Below are 15,019 nucleotides of genomic sequence, written 5' to 3' on the forward strand. Positions count from 1 at the left end.
TAGACAGCACCAGACTCTGTCTTAAGACAGGAAGTCAACTGCTTTATTTTAACACAAACACAAGATATATACACAGGGCAGGGATATACAACCAGGAACAGGAAACACATCAGCAGGCCATCCCATCAGGGGGAGGGCTGCTGGTAACACCCCCCACCAAACCAAGACACGCAATAGAACAAAGGGATAACCACATGGCAGTAGACAATACAGGAACACCTACATCCCATAATAGTTTGCTGGCCAGCAAGACACACGTGCAAGACATGCAGCGCGTGGCAGTGAACAATGGACATTCCACCCTGTACCCCTAACAGGCACAGGGTGGCTTGCACATAAGAGGAACATGAGGAGATGATACAGGGGTCCCCCCACCCCCAAAAGTTACTCCCATCACACCTCTGTTATACAGTTTGCTTAGTTTTTTACTTTTCAACAGTTTGCATTTCCTAGCCTGCACATTTTTATAATATTTTGTAGGTAATATTGCAGCTTTGAATGGGTTTGGATTGAACATTTCATACTTTACTATATATTATATTACTTACAATGTGATAGAGATCAGTGTTTAAAAAAAGACTAGAAAAACTTAATATAAATAAATCACCAGGACCAGACCTGAGCGCTCTCAAAGAAATTGGTCATGTCATAGCCAGACCATTGCATTAGTTTTTTAAGGACCGCTTACTGACTGGAACTGTTCCAGCTGGTTGGCGAAAAGCAAATGTGAAATCATTATTTAAAAAGGACAAAGATGTATACCTGGAAACCACAGACCAGTCAGTCTAATGCCAACTGTAAACTTTTGAAAGAAATAAGGGACCATATCCAAGAAATTGCTGGTGAGAATAGTGTCATAAGTAGTAACCAACATAGTTGTTTGCCAGACCAACCTTTTAACTTTTTCCTATGAGATGGTAAACTGTAACTTGGATAGAAAGATCGGTGGGGTAGTGTATTTAGATTTTTCTAAGGCTTTGTTTACAGTACCCCCAAAAGCTTAACCACTTGCCCTCCAGAGGATTTACCCCCCTTCCTGACCAGGCCATTGTTTGTGATACGGCGCTGCATTACTTTAACTGGCAATTGCGCGGTCATGCAGTGCTGCACCCAAATTAAATTTATGTCCTTTTTCCCACAAATAGAGCTTTCCTACGGTGGTATTTAATTGCCTGTGCAGTTTTTTTTTTCTCTTTGCATTATAAACAAAAAAAATACCGACAATTTTGAAAAAAAAACTATTATTGACTTTTTGCTATTTAAACATGTCCAGTAAAAAAATGTAAAACAAATTTCAGCATAAATTTATGCCAAAATGTATTCTGCTACATGCCTTTTGCTAAAAAAAAAAAACAATATGTGTAAATTAATTAGTTTATGAGAAAGTTATAGCAGTTACAAGTGGCAGTATATATACTGGAATTTTGAGGTTTTTTTTTTTACTAGTAATGGCGGCGATCAGCAACTTATAGCAGGATTGCAGCGGCATTCTGAAACTGGGGGGAACTGACTTGGTGTCACTAACATCCTCAGTGACACCAATACAATGATCAGTACTAATAAAAAGCACTGACTCTGTACTAATGGCACTGGGCAGGAAGGAGTTAACGTGGGGCAATCAAAGGGTTAACTGTATGCTGTTGTACTATGAGGCTGTGTTTCACTGTAAGCACACTGCTTTGTATGGCTCTGCTATGCAAAGCCATACAAAGCAGTGTGCAGGAGCTGACTGGAGAGATCTGTATCGTTTACATACAGGTCTCTCCCCTGTCAGAAATCCTCGGAGATTGCCAGGTGCCTGCGCGTAAATTACCGGCTGGGACTCGGTGATGGACAGCCTAGGCGGCGAATAGCAGCGCACGGGGCACCCCCTACCTGACACTGCAAAATTATGTGTGTGTATGTGTGTGTGTGTGTGTGTGTATATATATATATATATATATATATATATATATATATATATGATTTTGCGCACCCGTGCCGCCCTGTAGCAGTATTTCTGCTATAGGGTTGTGCGGAAGCGGTTAATTTACAAATTAAGGTCTTTTGGCAAGTTATAAATTGACCACACCTCACATCCAAGATGATTCTGATACCGATTCCCCCCATTTGTTTTGCATTAAAGTTGGTGGCATTGCAACACTGTTCACCAATATGATTTTATGTGGGGTGTAGTGCACCCCACATGTTGAAAGGTGCATGTTTTGCACTGTTTCTAACAAATTATATAATTAGAACCACAAAAATAATGTCTGCTATTAAAACTCCAGTAGCAAATGAATTGATAGTTTTGCTGATCACATATAAATGACAATATCTACATGTATTCGTTCCACACTGATAAGATCCTGGATTAGACAACCAAGTTTTAGAGCTATCCTTTGAACTTAAATAACTAGAGGAGAGTATAGAACCTAGGGTTGGAGCTTTGTGGTCTAGAAAAACTGCATACATTGCTCAGAACAGAGTGAAGTAGTTTGTATTTTATAGTAATTTGGTCATATTCCTTTAAAAAAGTAGTCACAAAGGTAACCCATTGGCTCCCACTCCTTCATTTATGATTGTTTACAGAATCTCTCATTACACAATCATCTGATTATACAATAAATCAGACCTCCGTGTGGCAGATGTGATATCTGAGCCCCATGTATACGTCAAATTAGGTATCCCCTCTGTTTGAGTCTCTTCATGATATTACAGTCTGTATGGAAAGTATCTTTTGTAGAGCAATTTCCAAGTTAAGTGAACTCTTCTATGGCGCTAGATTTAATAGTGTGCTTATGATGACTATTAGCTTAGCAAATATTTTACGGTCCTAGTACGTTCTAGTAATGATCTCACCTGTCAGAGTTTCCCTCTAAGGTATCATCCAAAAAATTGATATCTATTATGCTCATAGGTACATTTTAACCCATTGTCTGCATCAAGTGCAGAAATTGCTGCACGTGGCATCACACAATAAGAGCAGGTCATCAATATACCTGGTATTCCAGTGTATATTGTTGCTAAACAGGTTTTGATGGGTAAAAACACAGGATTCCTCCCACCACTTGATATAGATGTTTGCCATGAACCTGGCAGCTATTTATGTTCCACACAAGTGCAAATAATATTTGTCAAAACAAGAAGTTGTGAGATAACAAAGTGCGAAGAACAGAAATTCTTAAAGCTCCCCAGAGTTGGAACTGTATTTCCTTAAAGTGTTACTAAACCCAGGACCCTGCATTCACTATATGTGGTCTCCCACAGTACACAGAACATGGAAATGCAATTATTTTAAATATAAACTGCTAAATGCCTTTTCTCATCAGCAGTTAGAGCAGTCTTGTGACTTCTATCAGTGTCCAGCCGAGCACTGGTTAAAGCTTGTAGAAAGAGTTTTTTTTTCTAGGAGGATGCAGAACCCCTGACCTCTGGACAGTGCTGATTGGCCCTGTGGTGATCACATGCACTCTCCCAAAAAACAAAAACCTCTTTAGCAATACACACCAAACTGAGCATGTGCAGTGTCTCCACACGATATGTCTTATCTGGAGATAAGAAGGGTGCACTGGAAGACTGGGAGGATCAGAGAAGACAGGACAAACATTATTTTTACATATTGCAGAGGAATAACCCCTTAGGTTTCACAGTGAGTATAACAAGCATGCTTTACAGCATATGCAGACTGATTTCACTGTTGTGGGTTTAGTAACACTTTAAATAATGGTGGCTCAGCATAAATCTGATAACTGACAAAAGTGTACCCGTATTGTTAAGGTATCCTGGAATCTTATTACTAGTGGCTGTAGATCGATCCACTCTTCTAACGCTCAGGGTGAGCCAATTCCAGTCATTATTGGGTGACCCTGTGCTGAGTCACCCGACTTGTGGATTTTGGGAAGGTGGTGGAAAACCAGGGTAACTGGGTCTTCCACTAACAAAAATGCAGCTGTTTTAGGACTTAGAAACCTGGTACCCAGTTATTTTCCAGAGTGTCTGGGAGCGCACAAACACTGGTTTATATGGAAACACAAGCTTCCAACGAGATGTTAGCATGTGGCCCTGTACCCCCCACACCTCACATTTCTTAGTGAAACTACCCATTGTATGGGTAGGAAAGTTTAAGCTTCCTAATGATGGCTGGTATGTGAGTTTCAGAGCTCTCTCAGTAAATGTGCAAGTATCACTGCATGCCTACACTAACAGAAAACATACATTTGCTTAGATTATACACTATGAATGCAAAATATATGTACTTTGTGTCCTCCTCAGGGTAGCCATGGTTTCATTACACAACACCCATGGGCCAAGCTTGTTCGTGCTTTTATCAATTTGGAGGCTGCTGGTGTTGGTGGAAAGGAGCTGGTATTTCAGACAGGTATGTAATCATCCATGTTTCAGTGAAACTGCTTAGTCTTTAGACCATTTTAATTGTAAATCTGTCTTTATTTAAGTAAAGTATAATCTGAATATTTAAGATATAAGGCAGGTTTGGTTGATTAGCCTATATGTTGATCTGGGTATATGTGCATGACACTAGGTATAACAGAAGGAGTGCACTGTTGAATTTTTACACAACCAAGTAAGAAATATACTGTATGTATGTTAGTCAGAAATGTTTGTCCTACTTCATTTTGTCTTAAAACTATTGAAGATCTTATTAATATAAGAGAAAATTGTTTAATGAACAGTGTGTGTATGTATATATGTGTAAGTGTATGAGTGTGTGTATGTATGTGTGTATGTGTGTATATGTATATATGTATATGTATATGTGTGTGTATATGTATATATATATATATATATATATATATGTATGTATATATATCTACAGTATCTCCCAGAAGTGAGTACACCCCTCACATTTTTGTAAATATTTTATTCTATCTTTTCATGTGACAACACTGAGGAAATGACACTTTACTACAATGTAAAGTAGTGAGTGTACAGCTTGTACAACAAAAATGAGTACACTCCTAAGTGAACATGTCAAAATTGGGCCCAAAGTGTCAATATTTTGTGTGATCACCATTATTTTCCAGCACTGCCTTAACCCTCTTGGGCATGGAGTTCACCAGAGCTTCACAGGTTTCCACTGGAGTCATCTTCCACTCCTCCACGACGATATCACAGAGCTGGTGGATATTAGAGACCTTGCGCTCCTCCACCACCCGTTTGAGGATGCCCCACAGATGTTCAATAGAGTTTTTAGGTCTGGAGACATGCTTGGCCAGTCCATCACCTTTACCTTCAGCTTCTTTAGCAAGGCAGTGGTCATCTTGGAGGTGTGTTTGGGGTCGTTATCATGTTGGAATACTGCCCTGCCGCCCAGTCTCTGAAGAGAGGGGATCATGCTCTGCTTCAGCATGATTCCCTCAATGAACTGTAGCTCCCCAGTGCCGGCAGCACTCATGCAGCCCCAGACCATGACACTTCCACCACCATGCTTGACTGTAGGCAAAACACACTTGTCTTTGTACTCCTCACCTGGTTTCCACCACATGCTTGACACCATCTGAACCAAATAAGTTTATCTTGGTCTCATCATACCACAGGACATGGTTCCAGTAATCCTTATCCTGTGCATCATCTGTAGAAGACACTTCCTTCTGGGAAGACAGCCATGCAGACCAATTTGATACAGTGTGTAGCGTATGGTCTGAGCACTGACAGGCTGACACCCTCCCCACCCCTTCAACCTCTGCAGAAATGCTGGCAGCACTCATACGTCTATTTCCCAAAGACAGCCTCTGGATATGACTCTGAGCAAGTGCACTCATCTCCTTTGGTTGACCATAGCGAGGCCTGTTCTGAGTGGAACCTGTCCTGTTAAACCACTGTATGGTCTTTGCCACCGTGCTGCAACTCAATTTCAGGGTCTTGGCAATCTTCTTATAGCCTAGGCCATCTTTATGTAGAGCAGCAATTCTTTTTTTCATATCCTCAGAGAGTTCCTTGTCATGAGGTGCCATGTTGAACTTCCAGTGACCATGAGGGTGTGAGAGCGATAACACCAAATTTAACACACCTGCTCCCCATTCACACTTAAGACCTTTTAACACTGACAGGTCACATGACACTGGAAAGGGAAAATGGCTAATTGGGCCCAATTTGGACATGTTCACTTAGGGGTGTACTCACTTTTGTTTTCAGCGGCTTAGACATTAATGGCTGTGCGTTGTTATTTTGAGGGGACAGCAAATTTACACTGTTAGACAAGCTGTACACTCACTACGTCACATTGTAGCAAAGTGTCATTTATTCAGTGTTGTCGCATGAAAAGATATAATAAAATATTGAAAAAAATGTGAGGAGTGTAATTACTTTTGTGTGTATGTATATGTGTGTATAGTTGTGTTCAAAATAATAGCAGTGTGTTGAAAAAAGTAAATCAAAAATCAAAATCCTTCTAATAGCTTTTATTTCCATACACACAAATGCATTGGGAACACTACACATTCTATTCCAAATCAAAACATGAAGAAAAATGTATCACATTTTTGTTGTTCCTCTACAAAAATTGAAGAAAAGTGAATATTAGATTGTTCAAAAAAATAGCAGTGTTTGTATTCTTCTTTACAAACTCAAACATTCACTATATAAACTGAAAAATGTTTGAAGATTTTGCTTTCCTTTGAATCACTTAATGAATATTTAGTTGTATAAGCACTGTTTCTGAGAACTGCTGTACATCTGTGTTGTATGGAGTCAACCAATTTCTGGCACCTGTGAACAGGTATTCCAGCCCAGGATGATTGGACTACATTTCACAGTTCTTCTATATTTCTTGGTTTTGCCTCAGAAACTGCATTTTTGATGTCACCCCACAAGCTTTCTATTGGATTAAGATCCGGGGATTGGGCTGGCCACTCCATAACGTCAATCTTGTTGGTCTGGAACCAAGATGTTGCACGTTTACTGGTGTGTATTCTGATGTATTCAAACTGATCCATGATCCCTGGTATGCGATAAATAGGCCCAACACCGTAGTTTGAGAAACATCCCCATATCATGATGCTTGCGCAACCATGCTTCACTGTCTTCACAGTATACTGTGGCTTGAATTCAGTGTTTGGGGGTCGTCTGACAAACTGTCTCCGGCCACTAGACCCAAAAAGAACAATCTTACTTTCATCAGTCCACAAAATGTTGCGCCATTTCTCTTTAGGCCAGTCAATGTGCTCTTTGGCAAATTGTAACCTCTTCAGCACATGCCTTTTTTTCAACAGTGGGACTTTGCGGGGGCTTCTTGCAGATAGCTTGGCTTCACATAGGCGTCTTCTAATTGTAACAGTACTCACAGGTAACTTTAGACCTTCTTTGATCTTCCTGGAGCTGATTGTTGGCTGAGTCCTTGCCATTTTGGCTATTCTTCTATCCATTCGAATGGTAGTTTTTAGCTTTCTTCCACGTCTTTCAGGTTTTGGTTGCCATTTTAAAGCATTTGCCATCATTTTAGCTGAGCAGCCTATCATTTTCTGCACTTCTTTATATGTTTTCCCCTCTCCAACCAACTTTTTAATCAAGGTACGCTGTTCTTCTTAACAATGTCTGGAACGACCCATTTTCCTCAGAATTTCAGAGAGAAATGCACTGTAACCAGCATGTACAACATTTGCTGCCTTCCTTAAATAAGGGCAATAATTGCCACCTGTTTTTCAAAGAATGAATGACCTCACTAATAGAACTCCACACTGCTATTATTTTGAACATGCCCCTTTCAATTAGTGATTCAATTACACAGAATCAGCAGCATGCATGTCATGACTGTTGGGTCTGTTGGATTTCTATTACTCTACTACACCTGCTAGTAAATTATTTGCCATGTAGAAATATCATTTCTACCAAAAACAGTGATTGATCAGGTTAGTGATGTCTGACTATTATTTTGAACACAACTGCATCCAGAAAGTATTTGCAGATCTTAACTTTTGCCACATTTTGTTATGTTACAGCCTTATTCCAATTCCAACTTATTGTGAAAGAAGTTCGTTTTGAAATCTTTGCAATTTATTAAAAATAAAAAACAATCCACATGTACAGCCTTTGCTCAATACTTTGTTGAAGCACCTTTTAGCCTCAAGTCATTCTGAGTATGATGCTACAAGCTTGACACACCTATTCTTGGGAAATTTCTCCCATTCTTTGCAGTACCTCTCAAGCTCCATCAGGTTGGATGGGGAGTGTCGGTGCACAGCCATTTTCAGATCTCTCCAGAGATGTTCAATTGGGTTCAAGTCTGGGCTCTGGCTGGGCCACTCCAGGACAATCGCAGAGTTGGCCCGTAGCCACTCCTTTGTTATATGGGTTGTGTGCTTAGGGTCGTTGTCCTGTTGAAAGATGAACCATCGCCCCAGTCTAAGGTCCAGAGAGCTCTGGAACAGGTTTTCATCAAGGATGTCTCTGTACATTGCTGCATTCATCTTTCCTTCGATCCTGAATAGTCTCCCAGTTCCTGCCGCTGAAAACATCCCCACAGCATGATGCTTCCACCACCATGCTTCACCATCGATTAAAGTGTTACTAGACCCAGGACCCTGCATTCACTATATCCAGTCTCCCACAGTACACAGAACATGGAAGTGCAATTATTTTAGTAATTATAAACTGCTAAATACTTTCTCATCAGCAGTTAGAGCAGTCTTGTGACTTCTATCTGTGTCCAGCTCGCCACTAGCTAAAGCTTGTAGGAGGAGTTTCCTTTCTGCTCTAGGAGGATGGAAATCCCTTGACCACTGTTTGGACAGTGCTGATTGGCCCTGTGCTAATCACATGCACTTTTCCAAGAAAAAAATAAAACCTTTCTAGCAATACACACCAAACTGAGCATGTGTATGCCTACGGTTCAGTCTGGAGATAAAAGGTGGTCACTTGAAAAAGGGGAGGAACAGAGAAGAAAGGATCGATCAGCCTTTTTACACAGTGCAGAGGATTAACCCCTTAGGTTCCACAGTGAGTATAACAAGCATGATTTACTGCATATACAGACTGATTTTACTGTTGTAGGTTTAGTAACACTTTAAACCAAAAATGTTATATTTTGCAGCTTACCAGTCATTATATGTGGTGGCTATACCAGTTTTCTTTTCTTTGGCTTTTTGCCCTCTGTTTTCTCCTGGTGATCTAGCCAGTAACACTCCTCCTGTACTGGTGAGACACAACACTAAATGAGCACAGGAGGCACAGCAGAGAGCAGCATTGTCAATCTGGGGTAGTGGAATGTTAAATGTAGATGCAGATTAATTGCAGATTTATATACACTAAACAAATTGAAACCAAACTCCACCTCACACTTTATAATCAGTTACAGCAAACAGTTTGTTTTTCCTTTTTGGAAAGGTTTTGCATTAATAAATAAAAGCTGATGATTATTTTCACCCCTGTCAGTGTTAAGTGATTTCTCTCATCCATGTAAACTATTCTGCTGGAGAGTTTGTGCTTTAGGCCACGTTCACACTAGTGTTGTGTGCAGGCGGCAGAGAGGTGTTTGGGAAGCGTTTTTACCGCTTCCCAAACGCCTCTGACAATTCTGCACATTGCAGCACATGGTGCTGTTCTAACGGGAGCGTTAGCGTCGTGGCAAAACGGACGCCTCTGGTTGAGTCAGGAGGCGTTGAAGCCTCCTATTCTAGTCTATGGTGCCGCTCCGCAAATGCCCAGCCGGCATTTGAGGCGCGGTTGCGATGCAGTTGGGGGGTGTTTGTGGAGCAGTAACACCATTTATACTTCATTATAGCTGTTTGCGGAGCGTTTTAACGCTCGACAAACTCTAGCAACCGCCGCTAAACCGCGTTTGCGGAACGTTTGCCGAGAGTTAAAAACCGCTCCGCAAACGCCGGACCAATGCTTACCAAACGCTATAGGGGCGTTGGTAAAACAGTCAAGTGTGAACGAGCCCTTAAATTAACAGAAGAGTTGCTGGGTGTATCACCAGATGAAAGTAGAAGAGAGCCTAAAAAAGGAAGCAAATGCAGTTATCACGTGTAAGAATTGGTAAGCTGCAATATAATAAATGTTTGTTTTTGGGTTTAATACCATCTCAAATACCGGAGTATGGATATTATTCTTAGTAACTGGCTTATCTATAGTTGTGTGTTCTTTTTATAATGGTTTTGACAGGCCCTGAAAACCCATGGCTTGTACAAGCATATGCAGAGGCTGCTGTCCACCCTTTTGCTTCAGTGGTGGCCCAAGAGATATTCCAGAGTGGTGTTATCCCTTCAGATACAGATTTCCGCATTTACAGAGACTTTGGCCATATTCCAGGTTTGTCTTAATATTATAGCTAATAATATTTTCTGTACCTTCTATACTTTTTCTGGATTATGAACTTTTTTATTTACAAATTTTCTTACCCCTTCTCCTTTTTTTTTTTTTTTTTATTTTGTTTATAATATATTTTCCAGATCTCTCTGTTGTGAAATAGACCTTTGTTTTATATTGGTGTGACTGAAGGACAGCCTAGGTGCATTTTGTCTTGCATGTTTGTTTTGTTGTCAGATGTACTGAGAGGGATGAAGGGAATCTTGGAAGGTTGCTTCGTTCTTTATCTTAAATGGGGAGTAACGAGCCAAACTGTGTGTGTGTGCGTGTGTGTGTGTGTGTGTGTAAAACACACACCTACACCTTTTAATCAGGGTATAGCATCAAGTCAGTTAAACTACTGGGATGTTGATCTGGTCAGTTAAGTAGCAGAGGGGGTTGTCATTCAGTTTTAGCTGCTTTGGTGTCCATGAAATTAACAGGTGCACTAGATGGGCAACAGTGAGATGACCCCCAAAACAGGAATGGTATTACAGGTGGGGGGGGCCACTAAAAAAAACATTTTTGACTGTTTTTTTCACTAGTTTTGCATTTGGTTAGGGTCAGTGTCACTACTGGTAGCATGAGGCAATTCTTGGACCCTACAGAGGTTGCACAGGCAGTCCAACTCCTCCAGGATGGCACATCAATATGTGCCATTGCCAGAAGGTTTGTTGTGTCTCCCAGCACAGTCTCAAGAGCATGGAGGAGATTCCAGGAGACAGGCAGTTAAGAGCTTGACAGGGCCCTAGCAGGTCCTTAACCCATCAGCAGGACCGGTATCTGCTCCTTTCTGCAAGGAGGAACAGGATGAGCACTGCCAGAGCCCTACAAAATGACCTCCAGCAGACCACTGGTGTGAATGTCTCTGACCAAACAGACTTCATGAGGGTGGCCTGAGGGCCCGACGTCCTCTAGTGGGCCCTGTGCTCACTGCGCGGCACCATAGAGCTTGATTGGCATTTGTAATTGAACACCAGAAATGGCAGGTCTGTCACTGGAACCCTGTGCTTTTTACAGATGAGAGCAGGTTCACCCTAAGCACATGTGACAGATGTGACAACGTCTGGAGAAGCCGTGGAGAATATTATGCTGCCTGCAGCATCGTTCAGCATGACCATTTTGGTGGTGGGTCAGTGATGGTTTAGGGAGACATATCCATGGAGGGACACACGGACCTCTACAGACTGGACAATGGCACCCTGACTGCCATTAGGTATTGGGATGAAATCGTTGGACTCATTGTCAGACTCTACACTGGTGCAGTGGTTCTTTGGTTCCTCCTGGGGCATTACAATGCATGGCCTCATGTGGCGAGAGTATGCAGGCAGTTCCTGGAGGATGAAGGAATTGACACCATTGAATGGCCCCCACGCTTGCATGACCTAAATCCAATAAAACACCTCTGGGATATTCTGTTTTGGTCCATCAGACACCGCCAGGTTGCACCTCAGACTGTCCAGGAGCTCAGTGGTACAGATCTGGGACGAAGTTCCCCAGGACACCATCTGTTGTCTCATTAGGAGCATGCCCCGACGTTGTCAGGCATGCATACAAGCATGTGGGGGCATACAAACTGAGTGCCAATTTGAGTTGCACGTATAGAAAATAATCACCCCCCTTTAAAATCACATTTTTTGCTTTGCAGCCTGAAATGAAGACAGACGCAGTTTTGTTTTATCCAGCTGTATTTACTCAGTGCAATTGTCAACATCCAAGTGTGAATATAACACCAACATGTCAGGAAAAAAATAAAAAACAGAATAACGGAGTTGGAAAAAGGATCCCCCTCCCTTCTAAAACTTGTAAACTAAACCAGGTATAGCTAACCACCTTCTCAATGGCACACACAGCCATTTGACGTTCAGCTGTGGTCTTCTTGATTAGCTCAACATGAAAAGAGCTCTCCTGTAGCATTTCAAATGCATAGCATTTTCAAATCTTGAGCAGTTCTGCAAAGAAGAGTTGGCAAATTTTGCAAAGTTAGTAGAGACATATCCCAACAGACTAAAGTTGTAATTAAAGGAAAAGGTGGTTCAACAAAGTACTGACACAAGGGGTGATCCTTTTTACAACTCCGTGTTTCTGTTTTTGACGTTTTGTTTTGTTTGACATGTTGGTGTTTCTATCTTTCACTTGGATGTTGTAAGTTGCACTGAATAAATCCAGCTGGATAAAACAAAAACAGTGTCTGTCTTCATTTCAGACTGCAAAACAACAATGTGATTATTTTAAGGGGGGAGGGGTGGCAATTCTTTTCTATACCCACTTTATGTATATGCGTGTGTGTGTGTATATTTGTGTCCATCTAGATTTTAACTTTAGGTTACCCACATTTAACTGCTGTGACGGTTTTTAAAAGCTTGTCCACATAAATGCTTGTTTCTTGTATTCTTGTGCACAATGTTGTATGTATGGATTTGTAACGTGATTCTGCAATTTGATGGTGACCCTCATTGTGTTTTATGAAGTTTGCCCTGTTGAGAAGTGGATGAATATGAATGTACACAGCCAACACATTTAAATTCCAATGACTAGGATGTTCTTGTTTTTGGTATGTCTGAAAGGTGTACAGCATGCTTAAGTTGTCTCGTTTTTAATTTGCTTAGCATTAACAAATCAAATTTTAACTGCCCTGAGATGTTTTTTTGCTGTGTTTACCTATTTTTGAACCACAGTAATCCCTGTTGTTATTTAGGTATTGACCTGGCCTTCATTGAGAATGGTTACATTTACCATACAAAATATGACACCGCAGATAGAATTCACACAGACTCCATCCAAAGAGCAGGTTGGTATTAATCTTTGTCTAAATTATTGCTGCAAATGAGACATAATGGAATGGCAGAAAAACACTGTTCCTTCTGTGCAAGAAAAAAAAAATTCAATACAAGCTATATCGGCTGACTAGGAAATCCTTGACAAGGGAAACTCTATGCATATATCTTAAAGTGGAGCTCCACCCTAAAGGGGAAGTTCCGCTTTAAGGACTGCTTCCCTGCTCCCTATTAAGGATTGGCACCTTTATGGAGCGGGGGGGGGGGGGGGTGCTCCCACTTCTAGGCGATCGGAAACGGAAGGTGTCCTCCCTCTTTTGGGACACGTGACAACAGGTCCCAGAAGACTACAGGACCATTCACGAAGCGCAACGCTACTCAAGCATGCGCAGTGGGTACCTGGCTGTTAAGCCGCAAGCTATCACAGCCTGGTGCCCACACTGAAGATGCCGGCCTCCTGGAATACAGGATGGCCGGTGAAACGAGCTGCGGGGGACACACTGCGGGACCGAGAGACAGGTAAGTGGCTGTTTTTTAAAAGTCAGCAGCTACAGTTTTTTTGTAACATCTTTTTGGCACTGAAGACTGCAGGGCTGGCTAACTTGCTAGAGGAGAAGAGCACAAGGAACATTTTCATAGTACATTGATGTTTCCTGTGCTTCCATCTGCTAGGGGACATAGGTACCTGACATAGGTACCTGCATAGCTGTATCAAAAAATGGTGTTGTCAGGGGCATAAGGGAAGCTGTAGGTGCAGCCAAAGTGCAACCGAGACAGTTGGTGCAACAGTGGACTGTGAATGTAGCAGAGTTTGACTGTGGATTCAGGTGCAACATAGCCTTTGGGTACAAAGGACGTACAGCAGAGACTTTGCATAAAATATTACTATATGAAGAAATAAGCATAGAAAGCAAACTCGAAAGAGTCTCATACATTTATCATTTTCCATACTGTACACATTGTATGTATTCTATTTTAATGTAAATATTTTTTCACCCAGGTGACAATATAATGGGGGTATTGAAATACTTGGCATCTTCACATCTTCTTGCTGACGCCTCAGAATATCGTCATGGGAACTTGGTTTTCTTTGATGTGTGCGGCTTCTTTGTTCTGTGCTATCCAGCTCGCATTGGTACCATCGTAAATTACATCATTGGCACAGTTACTTTGTTTTATTTAAGCAAAAACACCATTAAATACAAGAGAGCAGGTAAGCTATTGTATGTATCAGTAATGGTTAAAAACCTCAAAGTAGAATCCCAGCTTACACCTAACGAGCCTTAAAACTGCCCCCCTCCTAAAGCCTGTTCAGCTCACTGAAGGTCTTCCTGATCTCTCGTCGTCTTCCAGTGATGTTCTTCTGCTCTTGAAGCTCGCGTGCCACTCCAAAAACCTCAAACGACTCATTGCAGCATGTCCGTAAACTTACCAAATCATGTCAAACGTTTCTGTGGCAGATTTGCCCAGTTTCATGCAGAATTTCACATTTGCTTTTTGTTCTAACTTGCTGTCCGTGAGGAAATGGCAGACTTGGTAATGTACGTGGTCAGAATAGCAGCAGTTGCAAAACTCCTGATGTACACAGGACTATGTCTTTTGGTACACTGACTTATGAAGGTCAGTGCTCCCTGTGACTGTGCATGCAGCCTTGTGCTGCCATCTGTTGGTGTGTTACAAAACTAATCTCAAAACTTTTTGATACCATTTCGTACTTTGCTATTTTCAGACTGCTCCAGTCCAGTCACATGGTCTCCCCTGTATCAGCCAGCAGCAGCTGCAAGGCAGAGGAGAGAGTGCTCCGACAATGGCTAGTAAAGCCTGGTCAGAGACATCACCCATAGGCTTCAGTGGCCTATCCATAATTGGCGCTCTCTCCTGTCTTTTGAAACTGTGCTGGCTGACACAAGGGAGCCGGATCAGATGACCGAACCAGAGAAGCCTGAAAATTAGGTAAG

General features: G+C 41.6%; 1 protein-coding gene across 1 annotated transcript in view; it reads left to right on the top strand.

Moving 5' to 3' along the window:
• ERMP1 (endoplasmic reticulum metallopeptidase 1) overlaps positions 1-15,019 on the top strand; it is a 58,140-nt gene that overhangs the window by 16,536 nt on the left and 26,585 nt on the right. Inside the window, exons 4-7 of the mRNA XM_089678137.1 lie at positions 4,255-4,360; positions 10,102-10,248; positions 12,983-13,075; positions 14,062-14,274. Of these exons, the coding sequence (XP_089534263.1) occupies positions 4,255-4,360; positions 10,102-10,248; positions 12,983-13,075; positions 14,062-14,274 (559 nt within the window). The remainder of the gene's footprint in view (positions 1-4,254; positions 4,361-10,101; positions 10,249-12,982; positions 13,076-14,061; positions 14,275-15,019) is intronic.

This window comes from Staurois parvus, unplaced genomic scaffold, assembly GCF_062004578.1.
Source record: "Staurois parvus isolate SC_StPar_1 unplaced genomic scaffold, SC_StPar_1.0 ptg000198l, whole genome shotgun sequence".
Taxonomy (NCBI): domain Eukaryota; kingdom Metazoa; phylum Chordata; class Amphibia; order Anura; family Ranidae; genus Staurois; species Staurois parvus.